Source organism: Topomyia yanbarensis, chromosome 2 (assembly GCF_030247195.1).
Source record: "Topomyia yanbarensis strain Yona2022 chromosome 2, ASM3024719v1, whole genome shotgun sequence".
Classification (NCBI taxonomy): Eukaryota; Metazoa; Arthropoda; class Insecta; order Diptera; family Culicidae; genus Topomyia; species Topomyia yanbarensis.
This window is the reverse complement of record NC_080671.1, coordinates 8,562,653-8,583,051: the sequence shown is the minus strand read 5'-3', so window position 1 is coordinate 8,583,051 and position 20,399 is coordinate 8,562,653. Positions and strand designations below refer to the sequence as shown.

At 41.6% G+C, this 20,399-nt stretch overlaps 1 protein-coding gene across 22 annotated transcripts in view; it reads left to right on the top strand.

Moving 5' to 3' along the window:
- The window catches only part of LOC131682893 (voltage-dependent L-type calcium channel subunit beta-1), a 492,666-nt gene extending 489,548 nt beyond the window's left edge, over positions 1 to 3,118 (top strand). For all 22 annotated transcript variants that reach the window (XM_058964699.1, XM_058964692.1, XM_058964691.1 and 19 more), the window contains one exon: positions 1,586 to 3,118. In XM_058964699.1, the coding sequence (XP_058820682.1) occupies positions 1,586 to 2,178 (593 nt within the window). In that variant the 3' untranslated portion in view covers positions 2,179 to 3,118. The remainder of the gene's footprint in view (positions 1 to 1,585) is intronic.
- Positions 3,119 to 20,399: the final 17,281 nt, after the last annotated feature.

Sequence of the window (20,399 nt, the reverse complement as noted above, 5' to 3'; positions counted from 1 at the left end):
ATGCGCAACAGTGGTACGGTGATAATGACGTAGACGTTAGTGACATCGGGATGAACCTCACAAACTGCTCGGTATTCCGCTCAATCAAAATGTAAACTATATGTACAATAAATACATTTTCTTCTAATAGCATTTTGATCTAAACCAAACAAATTCTGAGATACTTGAAAACGCACCGGTTCTTAATTTACAGTGCTCTAGCGGAATGTATAAGTAAAACTGCAGCAAATAGCGAAATATTTTTTGCCTAAAGTTGTGACATAGCTGATTTGTTTTCAATTTACACCCTCAGAAAATATTTCATCTTTCGAAGACTCAAAATTTTCATTCAACGATCGCCATATTAGGTCGGACTAGAGTTTTTTCGTTAGCTTCATTCATGGCGGCAAGAATAAAGACAATGTTTCATTTGTTCTTTATAGAATGCACACTAGATTGAGAGGTTACTAACACTCGTTCACTTTGCTCGTTTCTAAGACTGTCTCGGTGTAGAAAGTAGGCCGTGAGTATTCGATTTTGTCTTGTCGGGATGAATCAAAAACACTACTTGAAGCCAGGAACACACGCTTGTTGCTAGGCACCGACTCGCTTGTTTTTCATTGAGAAAAAATGGTATTCAAAGCGAAAATTCAAACGCACAAATGAGAGCTTTCGGACATTTTCTAGCGGTCATCTGCACAGTGGCTGAAAATTTGAAGTTTTGTTTGTAAATGATTAAAGTTTCGCGGGTGTTTTTTTACAGTGCAGTATGATTAAAGTGCATTTTAAAAAGTGCAATGACAATGAGAAGAAGAAAAACAAGAGTGTTTCGAAAAAAAAACCCAAGTGAAGAGGGGTGATATTTTCGCACAAAATAAGAACTACTGAGCTGACTCAGATGACACCATCTTGAAAACTAAACGCTCTTGTCACAACAATGTTTACGATTTATCTTTGTACATGTACTGGGGAATAGTAAAACAATAATCGTATTTAGCGGTAGTTTGGCTGAGTAACAATCCTATAACTGTGTCCGGGTGTTGGTGTGAACGGCCTTCATAATATTACATGTACAAATCGTCCGAGTGGGCTCTACCGATATCGCAATATATTATAACACCTCGATCATCGAGAATTACCTTAAGTTTTTAGTAAATCAACAATCACTGTTTGTCCCATACTGACTCTAGATTTTTTATTTTGAATATTGTTAACTGCATGCATTTGCTCAGAAGGTAGTTATTCATTATGATTTTCCGTAACATTTTGTACAAAACCAAACTCCAGTACTAACATAACTTTTGTAAGAAGGCAGGTTTGATTTGCTTTTTTTTTGATCACCATGTCTATAATACTGAATAAACGCAAGCTGTAGTCCATTCCGATCGAAGTAAACATGGTACCCAACCTAAAGAGCATAAACAAACCTGCTTGACAGTCTTTAATCAGTAGTGGATCGATTAATTTTACCTCCAACTGATTCAAGCCAACCTACGACCTGAAGCTTGATCACAGGAGAACCGTTTTCCATAACCCTCGAGTGAAAAGAATTAAACATCCGGCTCAAACAATCGCTAAACCGTAGATTTTTCAATATTTCTTCCAGGGGCATCATATCATCACAACAGTAATAGCAGTAGTAGGCGGCCAGCCTCCAATCGCCACGACAACCGAGATCGTGACCGCCTGGAGCGTATCGAGCGGGATCGGGAGCGAGATCGGGAACGGTTGCACGCCCGCGAACGGGACATGCTGCACTACGATATCAACGACGATGACCTGCTGAACGAACGGAACTACGGACCGGCGGACTACGGCGGTGGTGGTGGTGGCGGTGGCGGCGGAATGATACGAGGTGACAGTCGAGACATTCGGGATCTGCGGGAGCGGGACAGCAGGGTGCATATATCCAGCGGGGTGAACGTTGCCAGTAGTAGTAGTAGTAACCGACACAATCTCAACAGTGACATGCTTGACCACGACCGCGAGCTGATACGAGACGCGAGGGGGGAAATGATGCGGGGGGATCCCCGAGGGGATTCGCGCTATCCGATCGCACAGCCACAGCAACTGGTGGCGCCACCGTCGTCGCAGTCGGTTCGCCGGGGGGTCAGCGAACGGTCGGACGGACGGGACCGCGACGATTACAGCCCCCACCGGGGAGGCGGTAATAATAGAAGAGTATTGAATGCCATGTAGGAATCGTGGATATAGGGATGGGATCAGGATGATGAATCTGTTGACGAGGAAAAGCTCGTCCCGGACAGCGAAGAGGACGACGGCTTCGAGTATGACGAGTTCTTTTGAGCACTGGGGAGTTTCTACGGCCGTGGGCTGTGGATTCGGGCGATGATGCTGATAGCTTTTTGAACACATGTTACTGATTTCAGGGAAACAGTCACAAACGGTCTACATGATGGTCTGTCAAGCTAGGTTATGTCAAAAATGATTCAAAATGAGCAGTACTTCTTAATGAATATCATTCAAAATCTGCTGGTCTATGTATTTGTGACAATATTGCTTCAGAATGAATCTGATCCAGTAAACGCTTTTACATGTTTGATGATTGAACACTGTCAAAACTGGTTTGACAGCCAACTTCATTTGAGAAGACCAACTAGACCGAATTGTTTAACGAAGATTTGTAACCTGTGGTAAAGTGAGCATCAAAAAGTGCAGTCATCATGCCACGAGAAACAATGCTAACGGTAGACACGAAGCGCCTACTTTGCCAAAAAGAACCAACGTCACCGACAAAGTTGTACATTATCAAATCATACAAAGAATAAATGCTGTCTAGCAAGATAGAATGGTACCAACAATCGCAAACGTACACACATATTCACAGAAACACACGGTAACTGCACGTAAACACAAACCACATACTCACACTAGCGAAAAAAAAACAACCACGACAAACCAGCATTACTTTGGAATGAAAGCACGTGAGCAATCGCCGTCGTTCGAAAAATCATCCTGATCCATTCCTATTGTATTAATGATAATACTCATTTCTATATGATACCGCCTTCATCATTTTTGACCAATGTCCAAGCTCTTCTTTTTAAATTTTGCTCTTTCTGCACCGATACTTTTGTTTGTTTTCTAAATTTGGCATGCTGTGCGAAACGAACTGCACTCTTCTACTTGAATTCCGTTAGTTCTCCGACAGTGTATTTTACGCTTTTGATTGAGGCTCAAACTGACTCAGTTCCGAAATAAACTTTTTTAAATCGGGTTGCATTACAATTATCTTTACGCAATTTGTGCAAATGTCACGCAAGTCCTCACCACAGTAGGTAAACTTTTTACAAAAATAACGCTCTTGATTTCACCTGCACTTTCCACATTGTTTTTTAATATTGCATGGTCTAATTATTTGCAATAATGGCAACACAAAGAAGCTAGTGGTAAGGCTGGCAAAGCGGATCCATTGAAGGTCATCTGGTACTTTCTATATAGTATGTAGTTCCAGCCTTTATCATTATTACCGGAAAACAAAAACCACTACTTCAGACAATAATCTTGTCTTAGCAACTCCCCGGTGATGACACTGTCGATCTCAACATCACTAGAGGAAACATAGACGCGATACTCTCGCCTATACAACTCTGTACGATATCGTTTGTCAGCTTCGACAAGTTGACCACGGCCGATTGAATTTCGCTAGTTTAGATACATTTTGGCTACATCTGCGAAGAATATATTACACATTTACCGTGTCGTTACAACGATTTGACGAATTTTCATTCGACAAATATGTTATAACTTTATCAAATGAACGCCTATATCAAAACTTCTTACAGATTCAGAAAGTAGACAAAATTTGACGAAAGATTCTATCAACATTAACTGAATATTCTGGAAGAGGATTGTTTTATGACCGATAATGTAACGCAACGGATTTGTCGTGAATTTGTCCGCTTTTTTACCGCATGATGTGGTAGTAGTCTTTATTAACCTGATCGGCCAGAATCTCTTCCATGTTACGGTTATTCTTGTATTCACACAGGAACTCCGGTCGAAGCTGGAATCACCATTCCATGGACCTCAATCGCTTTGTACTAGCAGCAACTGCATCACCCAAGGTTGACTATGAATCATCAAATAGAAAACCACGTGACGGGATCGAATTGAAGATAGAGTAACGAACGGTTACTTAATGATCATCTCCTTCATTGTAGTGCTCTTCACTCCACGATAGATCATTTCACCCGCAGGCTTCAATCGCTTTGCTACACGGCCCAACAGCGTATTGTGGCGTTGTTTACATTCTAGAGTGTGACAAAACTCCTTCGAAGAACTGGATTTTAACAGTGTGTATAGGTCACACACAATGAAACCAGAATCCTGAAACGGACTCGGCAACCAACATCGAAGCTGGTAGAGAGCGATACAATCAAAACAAAGCTAGGTTCAAAGTGGAAATCAATCGAAATAGATGCCATAGATTTTCGATATATCTTTGAATACCAGAGCGGCAATGGAAACATGTTTGTTGCGTTCTATGACTTATATAGTAAGCTCAGGCTCCGCAATCAACAGAAGCACACAAAGCATGCTCCAAACAAATCGCTGATACTACGTGTTGCGCTACGTATGAGGCTTAAAGAAAACAGACTATTGAGTCGGCAGCACAGTAGAAAATAAAACATAGCGTAGGCGCATGAATCACGAGCTGTACCAAGTATGCAAACAGGTTGACATCGGAAAACTGATAAAATACAGTGCCATGTAACGCGTATGCCGGAAGAGATACCAGCTAAAATTATGCTCAGCAGAGAACCTGGAAAAGTTAGTCGACTTCAGGCCACACTGGCTGGTTGTATGAAATCGAGGAAGATACAAAAACGGCGGGCGTTCAAGGATGTTGGAGTATGACGATCTAAGATCAAGTAACTGGGAATATACAATATTTACATATTTAATCATTCGGTCATAGTGCGGAACAGGGATATTGTGCGGCCACTATGACGGTGATTATACTGATTGTTGCTTCGAGCGTACTGCATGTACTCATAGAAGATTTAGATGGTTTACCAGGTGTTGGCTTAATTAACGATTAAGAGGCCGCTGTATAATTTTTCTTTGCTGGACGCGTTTTTTAGAAAATCCCGCACAGAGTTTTCTGTATTATGCAAATTGTTTAGAGTGCTGACACTCTGGGGACTGCTTGTCATAAGTACACAGCGTGGTCTGAGCACAGATAGATTGTGAGGTTACAAAGGAAAGAATGGGATGTGTCAGCTGCATTCTCAAGGCTTTCCAGCACCACACAAAGACAGCTGCGGTGCCATGCTAGGGCTCTGCGCCGCCCTTAATACAGGATTATACACCGCGATTCAACATTTCCAATTTTAATAGAGATGATATCGATCAAACCTATTCGGCAGTTTTCGGGTTCATGAAAAGCGTCTAAGGAGATACCACTTCGAAGGTGGACGTTGGTGTGTCGTTGACGGAAGAGCTGAGACTTCGTGCTGTGGCGTGGATGACTCTCGGATTAGCGTTGAGCTTGACAGAGCATGCTCGGGACTAGAGACAGATGATTTTACAAATAACCGATGATGTTGGCGTGTCTGGCGGTTGACTTAGCAGATATCTCGCACCCAACAGAATATCGAACAGTAACGAATCCAGCTTGATTGACAGGTTTCTTCAACGTCGTGCTAAGCGTGCTTTTGTATGTCGACAGATGTAATTTAAGAAGCTGCCCTCAATCGGCGGCCCATGTGCGGATCTCCTTCACGCCCGGACCACTAAATGCCCCAAAATTCAGTGTCATGCATATATTACCAAAGGTGCAAGAGGTGTTAGGGAAATTGTGCAGACTTACCAGATGCATGAGTGGATTCCTCTCGGGGTAGCGCCTTTTGCGTCGTCGACCATCGTTCGGGATGCGGCAGGACGTGCTAGTCGGGCTAAAGGACCGCGCTTTCGCTGCCTTGACTTTCACTGATCGCGTTGCGGCCCCGTCCGCGCTTTCGCACAGCCAAGAATAGTAAAGTACACGTCGGCCGAGCAAACGAAAAGCTCATAATACTCCCATGCTGGGGTAATGCCCCCATAATACCCCCGAAAAGAGTCAATGCAAGTGATAATGGAAGTGAAAAAGAGAAAACTGGAACCACGAACCTGTATGTACACACACCGTGTACGTATATGGGGTTCATTTGTGCAGGCGAACATGTGCACGTGTTTTGGTACGAAATAGCCTGTTCGAGCTCGTACCCAAAATGTGAGTTTAATAAGAGCACAGAACCAGAGCAAACATTGTGTACGATGTTCATTAGGGAAGACTGGTTTTCAGAGAGCTGAAAAAATGTTCAAAAACACCCTAAGCAGGAACAAAATGTATAAAAAATCAACAACAATTTGGGATAACTCCAGATTGTCTAAATTACTGAGCCCTTCGGCTCCCTTGTGCCACTCGGCTCTCTTGTGCCATTCAGCACCATTACTTCTTGAACCCTTTGGCTCTCCATTCGGTGCCATTAAGCACAGCAACTCGTTTATGCCGTTTGGCTCCCTTATTGTACCATTTAGCACCACTTACTCATTGAGCTCTCGACTTGTTCGCGAACCTCCCCGGAGTTTCCCCAGCGAGAGAAGTTGGTTCATGACACTGAGCCAACCAGCCAAGTTCCGTGGCCGGTTCAGTGATGTCGGTGGAGCAAGTCGTTCGGTTCGCTGGTGCTCCGACGCCCCACAACTCGTCGTGATCTACTTAGTCCCCGACAGTGAATCGTGCTTACGCTGACGCTGACGAAAGGTTCCCCGACGGAAGTTCTCCCGGAGTTCTCCCGGTACCGATTCTTCTTTCTTTCTTCGCTATATTTCTCTCCCGTCTACCGGTAGGGTGCCGTGGTAAGTCTGGCGAGTGAAGCATTGCGTCCGGTTCGCTGGCGGCCCGACGAACCATCCACGGTGCTCTGACGCGGTCTACTCGACTAATCCCCAGCGGTACATCTAGCCTACTCCGGCAGAGTTTCGCGGCGGTGATTGCTCTCCCGAAACCGTTGCTTGCTGTTCATCACGCCATTTCCGTAAGACAGTCATGATCTGCGTCACCACCCTTTTGACCGCGTTTCACATGATAACGTCGCTTATCATTTTGTGGGCGACATTAGCCTGCCCTCCCGTTTCAAGCATCTCCCTGCGTATCACTTTGAACCTAAGACGACGAGGCTCGAGTGTCTCCTCGATGTTCTCACACTTTGGGCTCAACGATGACGTTGCATAGTCGAACCGATGAAGATACTTCCTGATGCAGCCGTTGCTTGACAGAAGCTGTGTCAGATGAAAGTTCACCTTTACGTGCTTTCTATTGAACCACGTCAACAAATATAGGCTGATCCGGTAGGTCCACCTTTCTTTTTCGGAACCCACATATCACAATTTCGATGACGAAACACTAGGTAGCAGACGTCTCGTGCTGATTCTCGGACCGCCGACGCTTGGCGTGATCCTCGCTTCCGTTCGTTCCATTCGCCAACCTTTCGTAGGCGTAGTCGACGTGGTTGTTGAAGCTCAACCGATCGTTGATTAGTTTTCCGAGTTTCCTGAGTACATAGAGCAGATATATATATATATATATATATATATATATATATATATATATATATATATATATATATATATATATATATATATATATATATATATATATATATATATATATATATATATATATATATATATATATATATATATATATATATATACCTATACGAGGCGGAATCGCCCGGTGACTTCCCAGGCTTTAGCAGCATCATCAACTTCTGTACCTTCCACATTTCGGAGAAGTTGCCATCATCTGAACACTTCTACAGCACTATCCTGAACATGTTCGGATATACCAGCTTTCACAGCTTCCAATGTCACGTTTGGTATTCCATCCGGACCAGGAACTGGACGCCGCCGTGGCTTCAGTTTTCGCGATCTTGTGGCGTCACAAGCCGTCGCAATCCTTCTTGTTAGATCAGCTCTCTCGGGCACGCTGTCAGGTCGAAGTGCCTCAACGAAGAGATCTTCCGTTTTCGCTCGCCGGTCGTCCTTCTCCGTGCGTCAGCGGCGTTCGTTGGTTCTTGTGGTAGCGAATCGCCTGGTGGTCACTATGGGTATACTGCTCCAGTCCATGTACGCCGTCAGTGAAGGAATCCGAAATGTGACGTCGACAACATACTCCCTCCCGTCTCTCCGAAATGTGCTAACGGCACCTTCATTGCATAATTATACGCCTAACTTCACTAGTGCTTCCTGCAGGGTACATCCTCTTGTGTTGGTTACTCTACTACCCCACTCCACAGCCCAGGCTTTGAAGTCACCACTAATGACTACCGGTTTTTGGCCGATTAAGTACTCGGTTAACTGTTCCAACATTAGTCTGACCTGCACCGCTATCCACCTTGTAGGTACGTAACAGCTGAACATTACTAGGCAGTTGATTTTTGCGATCACGAAGCCTTTTGCTCATGAGTTTTCTTAAGACTTTTGCTCACTATCCTCGCTTGATCAATGAAATGGCCTGACCTTTCTTCCACAAAGTTCCCGACATTCCTCTTGTTTCCGTCATTCTCGCCATCTATTACGCTATAGAAATCCTCTGCGTACTTGAGCCACTCACATTAATCCGAGTGAGAGTTCCCGGCAGTGGAATTTTTCCCAAAACTGATACCCGTTTCCTTGAGCCACGTACCTTCTAGGCGGTGAAACTACCCTACTCCGACTGAGAGTTCCGTTTCGTGAATCAATTAGCTCAAAAACAAGTCAGCTTGACCTTATTAGGATGCTTTCGTAGGGCCTGCTTCATAAATGGCCAGAATTTCCGTTGGGCCTTAGTTTCGGTGCGCATTCATGTTCTTGTGTACGAAAGTAACCCCGTTGGCTTCATACCACTCCAGGACAACATTTGCATAGTGGCACGAAGCTAGATCCGACCAGAAGATCGTAGGGCCCCCGTGTTGCTTTGACAGAAGAAACAGACCCTTCTGTTGACGCTCCTTGAGGTAGGTCTCCCCGTTTACAGTCCCGGTAGTCACGAACGGCGCACTCCCTTTGCCACATGAGCAGAACGCCTGCCAAATCATGTATTTATTGGCAAACTTTGAAAGTTTCTGCTTTCTTACTTCCTCCGTGTAAACTATGTAAACTGCGGGACAGTTCTCTTTAATTGATAACACGCGTATGTTTTGATGGTGTACACTAAACTGAGAACGCCCAGCAACCGTCTGTAATATATTTATTTACTTCATCGTATCCTCACGCATACTTGCGTACACTGTGGTACTCGTTTATTACTGGGTCATTCGACAATACATAACAATCCTTACCCCTTTTATGTTTATAAATTCATTTTAATTTTAAATGGTTATTTCATTTTTTTGATAGAAGAATAGAATTTGATAAAATAAAATAGTTCACCGCTTAGCATAGATAAAATTCTTTTCCGTATTCGCTCTTCTCAATCTGTTCGACCTCCTTAGAGTAGGAGTTTGAATTTTTCTTCGTTTATCACTCGATGACTCGAAAAGTCTTCTACGTTTGATGATCCTCTCCGGAAATCCTCGGAAAACATCCTCCTCACCATCGCTCGTCGTACCGCGAAAATCTCGCTTTCGACTGGCGCTTTTACTATCGCTATTGTTTTCAGTAGCGACCGTGCTAGCGGAAGGAAATAAAATTCCACGCGCCTTAGCTGTGAGCCTAACGTTTCCAATCATAATCTGGAGAAAAAATTTCGATAATTTTTTTTTATAAATTTAGCCTTCAGCCATCTTGCGAAATCCTGGGATTTGTAATTTTTGTAATAAATCACATCGCCCATCTTCAACTTATCTACAGGTTCACTAGGTTGGAACTGCTCAAAAATCTTTGGTATCGGTTTATCACTTGGTGGTGGTGGTTCAATTACTGTTTGTAATGAGACTTGGGGTTCAACAAATTTTGGGTTTGTAAGAAAATATGCTCTCTGATGGGAATATGCCATCTGACGACAAACAAGTATTTCTGTAGTTCATCAGAAACAAATTAATTTGGTCATCAATGTCTAATCTTTTGATTGTAGGCTCTAGCATAAAACGTTTGAGAACATCCTTAACAATCCTGACAGATCGCTCTGCCTGTCCATTACTAGGAGGATTATAAGGAGGGCTTTTTAACACCTTGATTCCTTGCCTTTCTAAAAATGTTATAAAATCGCAAGAATTAAACGGAGGACCGCCGTCAGTAACCACTACATCTGGCAATCCAAATCTAGCAAATACCCCAACAAATTTCTTTAAAACATTCCTAGCATCAGTTCCATGTTTCATCCATTCAATCTCGATCCACTTTGAATGGCTATCAATAACCAACAGAAATGTTCTGTGCACAAAATGGAAGAAATCGGCATGAATTCTGCTAAATGGTCTTTTGGTAGGGATCCACGCAGAAATTACTTTTGGTTTGGGAACAACAGCCATTCTCCTGCAAGATTCGCAACCGCCGACATATTTTTCAATGTCTGAGTTAATTCCAAACCAAACTACTGTCCGACGAGCTAATTGTTTCATTTTCACAACTCCCGCTATGCATGGAATTTAGAATCAACACCCTGTCCTGAAATATCAAACAATCCCCGACAATTTCCAAATCAACACGATTTGAGAAAATGTGTGCATAACGTTTGTCTATTCTCTCTGGCCAACCATTCTGCATAAACTTAACAACTTGTTGTAAAAATTCGTCGGCTCTAGTCTCGTTGGCAACTTGAGAAAAATCTACAGGAAATTCCTCGCTAAAATGAATACTTTTGACAGTTTCTGTGTCAAACTGTGCTGGAACTGCCTGATTCATCGGAAACCGCGAACAGAAATCAGCCATTTCCAAAACATATCTTTGTAATCTGGTTACAAAGATAGCATTTTCCCTGATTTCCCGAAAATTCCAACCAAAGGCTTGTGAGCAGTATAAACAAAAACCTCTGACCATATAAAAACTTGTGAAACTTCTTCACAGTGCAGACCAATGCTAAAGCCTCTAAATGAAGTATTGGATACTTCATTTGAGCTTTATTCAAAGAGAAAGAAGTAAAGGAGATAGGTTTTTCGACACTCTTTACCTCATGTGCAATCTCTCCTCCTAGACCATAATCTGAAGCGTCCGAAACAACTACTATTGGTTTCATGGGGTTGTAAAACTCGAGAATATTAGCATTAAGTAGCTCATTTTTACACCTAACGAAAGCCTTGTCACTATTCTCATCCCACACGAACTTCACGTCCTTCTTCAAAAACCTATACAAACAACTAATCTTCGAAGACAAGTGGGGTACAAACTTTCCATCATAATTTACGAGCCCTAAAAACGACTTCAACTCCGTCACATTCCTTGGTACTGTACCCTCTCTAATTGTAGCTAGTTTATCAGGACAAGGAAGCAACCCATTCTCCGAAATAATATGGCCTAGATAAGGTAAAGATGACACGAAGAACTTACACTTACTCCAATTCACCTTAATGTTTGCCTGAGCTATCCTATCTAAAACGGCAGAAACTTTCTTACGACAGTCGTCTAAATCCTTTCCAGCTATGAGCACATCATTCAAATAGCAGTGTATATGTTTCAATCCAGCCAGCACCTGGTCCATCACCTGTTGAAAAATCGCCGCACTCGATGAAGCTCCTTGAGGCAACCTGTTATAAGTGTAAAGTTCCTTGATCGTGTTGATAACCACAAACTTCCTGGATTTTTCTGACAGCGTAAGTTGAGTATACGCTCCTTCCAAATCAAGGCACAGAAAAATTTACAACCCGCTAAATCTGCGAAAATATCCTGCGCTAAAGGTAAAAGATGGGTGGGTAATGTCTGCGACATAACCGGAGAGATGTAGAATACATAAGGAACACGTTCTTCAAATATGTTGATACTCATTGGAATTTTCGGACAAAAGGTGATTTGGGCGAGGAATATTTCAAATAATTCTTTACAAAAATGATGGTGGTCCTGAAAAGGTACCAGTTTTGTTGGCGTTGTTGGCCTTGATGAGGGAGATGGCTAACGATGAAATTAATTGTTAGCATGAGGAAGTCGCGTAGTACTGGCCAATGGAAGAACAGATAATAATTGATTCCTGAAAATCAATTTTTCTTTATTCATGTAAATTATACATACTTACAAATCTAACAGAAGATTCCTGATCATATTTCTGAATCATTAGTGCGAACATTGTGTAATTTGGTTAAGTACAATGAAAGTTACAAACTTTCCAAACTCGACCTTCTGTTCCTTCAGAAATATTGAAATGGGGTGTCTATATTAAACCGTTAGTCGTGGTCACAATAAAAAAAGATGGGTGGGTAATGTCTGTCACATAACCAGAGCGTCGTGATTTCAATTCGAGACGTTAATTTAAATCTAATAATATTCAACAGAATCACGTTTGAATGGGAAATTTTCAAATAATTCTCTATGGTAATAATGGTGGTTCTGAAAAGAACCTTTGGTATCGGCGTTGGTGTTGATGGTGATGCACTGGATCGTTGGATATTTTTGGCATGATAGTTACGTGCCTGGCGAACTGTTTTGTAGCCTCGAACAAAACGACAAGACTGGCTTCTTCGGGTACCATTACGGCTGAACTATATAAACTTAGCTCGACTTTGAAATCCTGCACAATCTCACGAATCAGACACTAGTAGAGCCATTTTGTTTGCTACTAGCACGGAGCTGCACAAAAAAATCATATGCAGTTAGTTCACGGGGGCTGCCAAAAAGCTTGAATAGAAGCATGCGACTTCAACGTTTCTCTTAAACACATGCAACAACACATTCGTTTTGGTAATACTGATAATAACAGTAGAAAGGAATGGAAAAGCAGTGCACGAAACGAGCGAGAGGATAATTTAATTTTTTTTTTCCATGTGCAAGCTACTTCTTTCCACACAACGTATTATGTTGCTTGTTGAAAATTTGCTAAACACCTTAAAATGAAAGTTTCAGTTTAACTCTCGCTAGAACACAATTGATTGGTCCTGAAAAGAACCGTTGCTTTTATTGTAATTTACGCCCACTCCCACAAACCGACCAAGTAGGCATCACTGGCTTCATTACGGCTGAGTTTTGTAAGCGTAGCTCGACTTTGAAGTAATACACAACCTTACGAACCAGACGCTGGAATGTTAGCCAGCGGATTAGTTGCTCCGTTGCCCTTTAGTTGGGGCGAAATACTAGCATGGCGATCAGGTAACTGGCATCCCTATCTCTACATACAGAGTTTGACAATAGGCAACATCTCTTTTCCACTGATCGATGGGGGTCAGTTTGACAACGTCAAAATCGCTTAAAATGTCATCAACAAACAATAGTAGCAGTAAACAAAAGAAAACAATGAACACTTTAACTGATTTGATGTAAACTAAAGTGCTCCTCGTTCGTATTTAAAATTAATTTCGTTCGTTTTGTTACAAGCAAAGTTCTTATGTTGGCTACGAAAATATGACGTCACGTCACCCTCTTGATGGCGATAGTTCCTGATCGGTAGTTGGTTGCGATGGGCCACCAGTAGCTGGGGCACTTTTGCGGACCGTAATCATCGCCAACTGCTTTCCTCCGGTGGACTGGCTGCTTGCTAGTGCTTGAACGAATACGAATGATGAGAAAAACCGACCGACCAATATTCATATATGAACACACGAGAAAGCACTACTATCGCTCTCTCGCTCGTTTTCGTGCCATTCCTGTGCCTTTCCTTTCCGTTCGGCTACCAATACTAGCATAACCAAAACGAATATTCTGTCTTTCCATCGCCTTCAATCAGTGGCCAGTGCTAGCAAACTTGCATGTTTTTCAATAACAACATTCCAACAATATTTTCAAAGAATGTTGCAGATTTGAAAAGAAGGAAGGAGAAGATTTTCACAAATTTAAATTCTTTTGTCTTATTTGTTAGCGCTGATAAAGGCTATTTAGTTTGCTACTAGCAAGGAGCTGCACAAACAAATCGATTTATGCAGTTAATCAACGGAGGCTGCCAAAAAGTTCGAATAAAAGCATGCGACTAGTGTACTTTGCACGTTCTATATTTTATCAATACTAGAGAGGATCAATAAAATAATTCAAATTGTAATAGCGACATCCAATTGTGGCAACACTGGCCAAGAGATTGTGGGGGAACACGCACATTCGTTTTAGTTATGATGGTAGTAGCAGCAGAAAGGTATGGAAAAGCAGTGCACGAAAACGAGCGAGAGAGGATAATTTAAATTCTCTTTCTTTCTTTCCACATATCGTATTTCTTATATAGCTTTCTGAAAATTATTTGTTATACACCATAAAATGTAAATTTCAGTTTAACTCTTATTAGAACACAATTAATTGGTCCTGTAAAGAACCGTTTATTGTTTTATTGCGGGAGCATAATTCAGACGCACTCCCCGCGGACACGGTGAGCCACTTTAACTCTTATTAGAACACAGATTAGTTTCTCTGTTGCCCTTTAGTTGGGGCGAAATTCTTGCAGGGCGACAGTTCCTGATCGGGTTGCGATGAGTCACCAGTAGCTGGGGCACTTTTTCCGACCGTCGTCATCGCCAACTTCTTTCCTTCGGTGGACTGGCTGCTTGCTAGTGCTTGAACGAATACGAATGATGAGAAAAACCGACCGACCAATATTCATATATGAACACACGAGAAAGCACTACTATCGCTCTCTCGCTCGTTTTCGTGCCATTCCTGTGCCTTTCCTTTCCGTTCGGCTACCAATACTAGCATAACCAAAACGAATATTCTGTCTTTCCATCGCCTTCAATCAGTGGCCAGTGCTAGCAAACTTGCATGTTCAGTTTTTCAATAACAACATTCCAACAATATTTTCAAAGAATGTTGCAGATTTGAAAAGAAGGAAGGAGAAGATTTTCACAAATTTAAATTCTTTTGTCTTATTTGTTAGCGCTGATAAAGGCTATTTAGTTTGCTACTAGCAAGGAGCTGCACAAACAAATCGATTTATGCAGTTAATCAACTGAGGCTGCCAAAAAGTTCGAATAAAAGCATGCGACTAGTGTACTTTGCACGTTCTATATTTTATCAATACTAGAGAGGATCAATAAAATAATTCAAATTGTAATAGCGACATGCAATTGTGGCAACACTGGCCAAGAGATTGTGGGGGAACACGCACATTCGTTTTAGTTATGATGGTAGTAGCAGCAGAAAGGAATGGAAAAGCAGTGCACGAAAACGAGCGAGAGAGGATAATTTAAATTCTCTTTCTTTCTTTCCACACATCATATTTCTTATATAGCTTTCTGAAAATTATTTGTTATGCACCATAAAATGTAAATTTCAGTTTAACTCTTATTACAACACAATTAATTGGTCCTGTAAAGAACCGTTTATTGTTTTATTGCGGGAGCATAATTCAGACGCACTCCCCGCGGACACGGTGAGCTAGAAAGCACTATTTTGCATTCTCGAACAAACCGACCAAGTAGGCATCGTTGGCTTCTCGGGGCATCATTACGACTGAGCTTTGTAAGCGTAGCTCGACTTTGCAGTCCTGCACAATCTCACGACCCAGACGCTGGAACGATAGCCTACTCTGTTGCCCTTTAGTTGGGGCGAAATTCTTGCAGGGCGACAGTTCCTGATCGGGTTGCGATGAGTCACCAGTAGCTGGGGCACTTTTTCCGCCGTCGTCATCGCCGACTGCTTTTCTTCGGTGGACTGGCTGCTTGCTAGTGCTTGAACGAATACGAATGATGAGAAAAACCGACCGACAGATATTTATATAATCGCGCTAATATGCACTACTATCGCTTTCTCGCTCGTTCTCGTGCCGTGCATGAGCCTTTCCTTTCCGTCCGGCTTCTAATGGCCTAACCAAAGGAATATGCCGTCTTTCCCCCACCAACTGCTCTCGTCAAGCAACCCAATGCGAATAATCATAAAACAAACATGTAGTGGACCTATATATAAACTTTTCATTATTTTATTGCTCGGTTGGTCCACCATTTTGACGGCTCTGTGCGGGATGGGCTGAAAAATTTCACTTTTCCGAGTCGTTTTCGAAAGATTTTTCAAAACACATTTTTTTGTTATTAGTGCATGTTATACATACTTCAAATTTTAATACAGCATAGAGGAACATATTTGCAACAAATTGGCCTAAAAATCAAATCATTCTGTTTAGTATGATAAAAGTTATTAACGTTCAAAATCTGACGCGGCGCCGCAGCCGATATTTTGAAACGGGACCCCTATATTGAAACCTTAAATGTATTCTACATTAAAAGATAGCTCATGGGAATAATTAATATATTGATGGACACTTTACAATCTATTACCAACCTAATCTCACCATCCTTTTTGGGAACAACGACGACTGGAGAAGCCCACTCACTTGTTTTAATAGGAGTAATAACATTTTCCTTCTCCAATTTTTCTAAATACTCAATAACTTTCTTCCTAAGTCTGAATGGAACTTCATACGCTCGTTTAAAAATAGGAGTATTGTCCTTCAACACAAGATCCGCCTCAAAACCAATGATTGGCTAGGTAAGATCCTTTGAAAATACTTGAAAATACTTTTGCTTTATTTCCAGCAGCAAATTCTCAGCTAGATTTGGTAAATGTAAATTGTTAATCTGAGAAACCCCTGTAAAATATTCATTCCAATCCGGATAGAAAACGTCAAGCCGTTTACGTCCCATTAATGGCACAAAGTCATAGCTACACTCCAATACAAACAATGGCAATTCATGTTCAATGGTCCTAAAACGAACCATAATGTCAAGTTTTCCAAATATATTCAGCTTCGAACCATTCACCACCACCCATTCCCTGTTAGTTTTCTGTGATGGCAAGTCAAACAATTTCTCATATAAAATAGAACCAATAACAGAAACAGCCGAACCGCAGTCAACCTCCATTTGAACCAGCTTGTCTTGAACAAGTAACTTCAAAAAGCATGGTTCGCTTATTTTATTCATGGGCGACACTTTCATACATAAAAAATCACCTGAATCGCTATCGCTCTCAGGATTATCCAAACCAGCTTGCAAACGGTTCAAAAGTCCTCCGATTTTCTCATCGCCAAAACTCAAATCTTTTTCCTTATCTTCACCAACAAACTTTACCGAATTCCGCTCCTGTCGCATGCGCTTGAAGCAAGTGCGCTTGATGGGACCCTCAATTCCGCAAAAATCGCACTTTTTATCCGCATACCGTCCAGCTCGTCGAAACTCACCACTCCTGCTTCGCCCTTGCCGTTTATAAACAGCACTGCGACTACGACTCCTGCTCTTGTCACGGCTGACCTTTCTGTCGAACGTTTCTTTTCGACCCAAACGTTGCTTTACTGAAGCTACTTGGCCACCTTGTCGATCGCCGATCATTCGAGCCCGTGACCCAGCCAACTCCCAGTTTACAATAAATCTTTCAACCGTTGCCAAACTAGGGTTTTCCTCATTCAGTAGCTTTTCCTGCAAAGATTTATCGAAAACTCTCATCACAAGTTTATCTCGGATGGCAGTTTCGCGAAATTCGCCAAACGCGCAGAATTCGGCCTGTACTTTTACAGCTAGCACGAAATCCTCTGCCTTCTCGTTTGGTCCTTGCACACGGTTATAAAATGTATAGCGCTGAATCAAGTCTGAAATATCACCATTGCCAACATTTTTAAGGTCATCCTTTGAAGGATACAACAGTTTAAGCTCCTCGTAAACTACCGGTCCACTCAACGTGACAAAGAGCGCTTTTTGTTTCACCGGATCGTCAATCGCGTTCAGAATAATTGGTGAACGAAGTACCAACCACATACGGTTCAATCGTGCCAATGCAAAACAATTCAAGCGCAAAAATAAAAAATGAAACAAAATATGCTTTTATTTATTTCGCTCACCGTCCCGCAGTACCTTACCGTACTCGACACCCGTCTTAACGAACAAAAAGTATCGAATTCTGCCGAAAATTTCAGCCCGACACAATATTCGACAAACTTTTCGCACGACTCAAGCCAGCAGAACTGCAGTAAAACTGGCAGCACTGCGCTGAACTGTCCGAAATTATGTTGGGATCTCACTGAATGAGAACTCTACTAACACCAAGCACAACAGAATGAACACCAAATCCTAAAAGGAAAGAAAAAGAACGAAATACACAATCACCGCCGCCAAAAAAACACTGACGCTGTCGTCACAAAATGGTGATTAAAATCGTTCACAAGCACATAAATTTTGGGAAAGAACGTTTTATTGGCGCAACAACGGTCAATAGCAGTATACGCTAGCCAAGATTTAGATTTACCTTGCCGTGTGCAATATCGCACCTATTTTCACCGGCATTTATTCCACAGGAAATCACTTGCTCTCCCTTTAACTTGCTGTTCACTCCTTTCAGCCGCCCGCTATCAGCAGCGAAAAACACTTTTATATTTTTTTTGCAATCACTTTCACTTTCTAAAATATTTTCACCTCGTCGCCACTGTAAACTATGTAAACTGAGGGACAGTTCTCTTTAATTGTTAACACGCGTATGTTTTGATGGTGTACACTAAACTGAGAACGATCGCCCAGCAACCGTCTGTAATATATTTATTTACTTCATCGTATCCTCACGCATACTTGCGTACACTGTGGTACTCGCTTATTACTGGGTCATTCGACAATACATAACACTCCGGAACATCAAACTTGAACTGGGCGGTGAAGAAGAGCTGCCGGAAGTCCTCCTTGACGTAAGTCTCATCATCCATGATGAGACAATGAGGCTTCATCAGCATCTGGTTGTACAGTTTTGCCGTTCGTCACGATTTGGAGCCTTCTGCACTTGGCTCTCTAAACGAAAGACTTGGACAGATTCAACTTTTTGGACACATCCCTAATTTCTTCTTCCGTTCGAAGCTCAGAGTTTGGTAGTAACGTTTAATCACACGACTGCACGATTCCTAGTTGTTTTCCGATGTCCCGATGAGAGAGTTGAGGATTTTCCTAGTACTTGCGCAAAATCTATTCGCGACGTTACTTTTCGGGTGACGCCATTTTCGAAAAACTGACAGCGATAAAAATACACTCTAAACTACCCAAATTTTCAAGAGAAAATACCCAATGGATTATTCAGCCTTATTCTACATTACGACGGATGACATTTTCGAAAGAATATGGTTCGATCGAAGCAGGCTCCCGTTTGCTTTTGCTGTCGTTATTGAGAATGCAATTCACATTCGCTCGAAAAAGCGATCCGTCGTGATGCAGAACAAGGCTGATTTTCTACAGCATTTTTTTCCGTGATGCAATTTGTTGTGGTTTTTACTCGTCTGCTATGGTCACCTAAAATATTGATCGTCTATGAGACAATATGCTGAACATCATGCAACAACGATCCAATGAAGGACACGCCTTAGGGCCGATTTCTTCACCCGTTTTAAACGTACTGGCGAACCTGGTTTAAAAGTTAAGCGAGGGTGAAGGAATTGGCCCTTAGACGAATTTGAAACAATCATTCCTTAGGGGGAATAGCTCACCCTCGTATGACCAAAACAAGAACTTTGAATATGTCAAATTCATCTCGTCCACACTCTACCTGCCATCTGTTCCAAATTACGCAGCCAACAATTTTGTAGGATATTTACCAGTGCCTACTTTTCCAAATATATTCAGCGTGGACTGCGAAGAAATGTACTGACTGAGTGAACTGTAAAGTATCAAAATCAGTCGACATTCCTTGCCGTTGTTTACTTTGGGATATCGGATACCTACATTGTTGTTTACATAGTTTTTTTCTATTTCAAGTTGGAAGACTGTTTTGTAAAATATGTTTACCGAGTTTAATTTTTGTTTAGCACGTATTCGTTAGATTTTCATGATAGACGCGATCGATCCGTCTTTCTGAAATAAACACCGATGTTTATATTTATACAAACTATCGCACTTTTATTCTGCTTGTTAGTAATTTGTAGAAGAAGAAAAACAACCGTTTATTGTTAAATCACTCTGTTAATTTAGCAAAAGTTTTTTTTTCAACTGTTGTTCAACCTGCTTGTCCTGCGTATTAGCTGTAGTTCTGGTTAGTTAAAATGGACTAAAAATGGTGAAGAACATTTATATAGAAATAGGTGTAAATTAAATTAGATTATTATATACATTTATTATGAAATTCGTATATTGAAACGAGTAAGTGTAGATAAGAAAGCATGAACCTACAGTTTCTTACATCCATTTTCCGTAGTAATTTCCGAAACCAACAATAGGATGGCGCGACTTGTTTTATAGTTTAATCTGCTTGAGAAAGGTGAATCATATGATATTGATTTTGTAACGGAAAGATACATTTTATAAGAAATATCACGCCCAGTGTGGATTGTTTTCCAAGCGTCAAGCAAACACAGAGAAAAACTTGAAACTTGTACGAAAAGAAGAACTCAACTTTTAATTGTGCCAAAT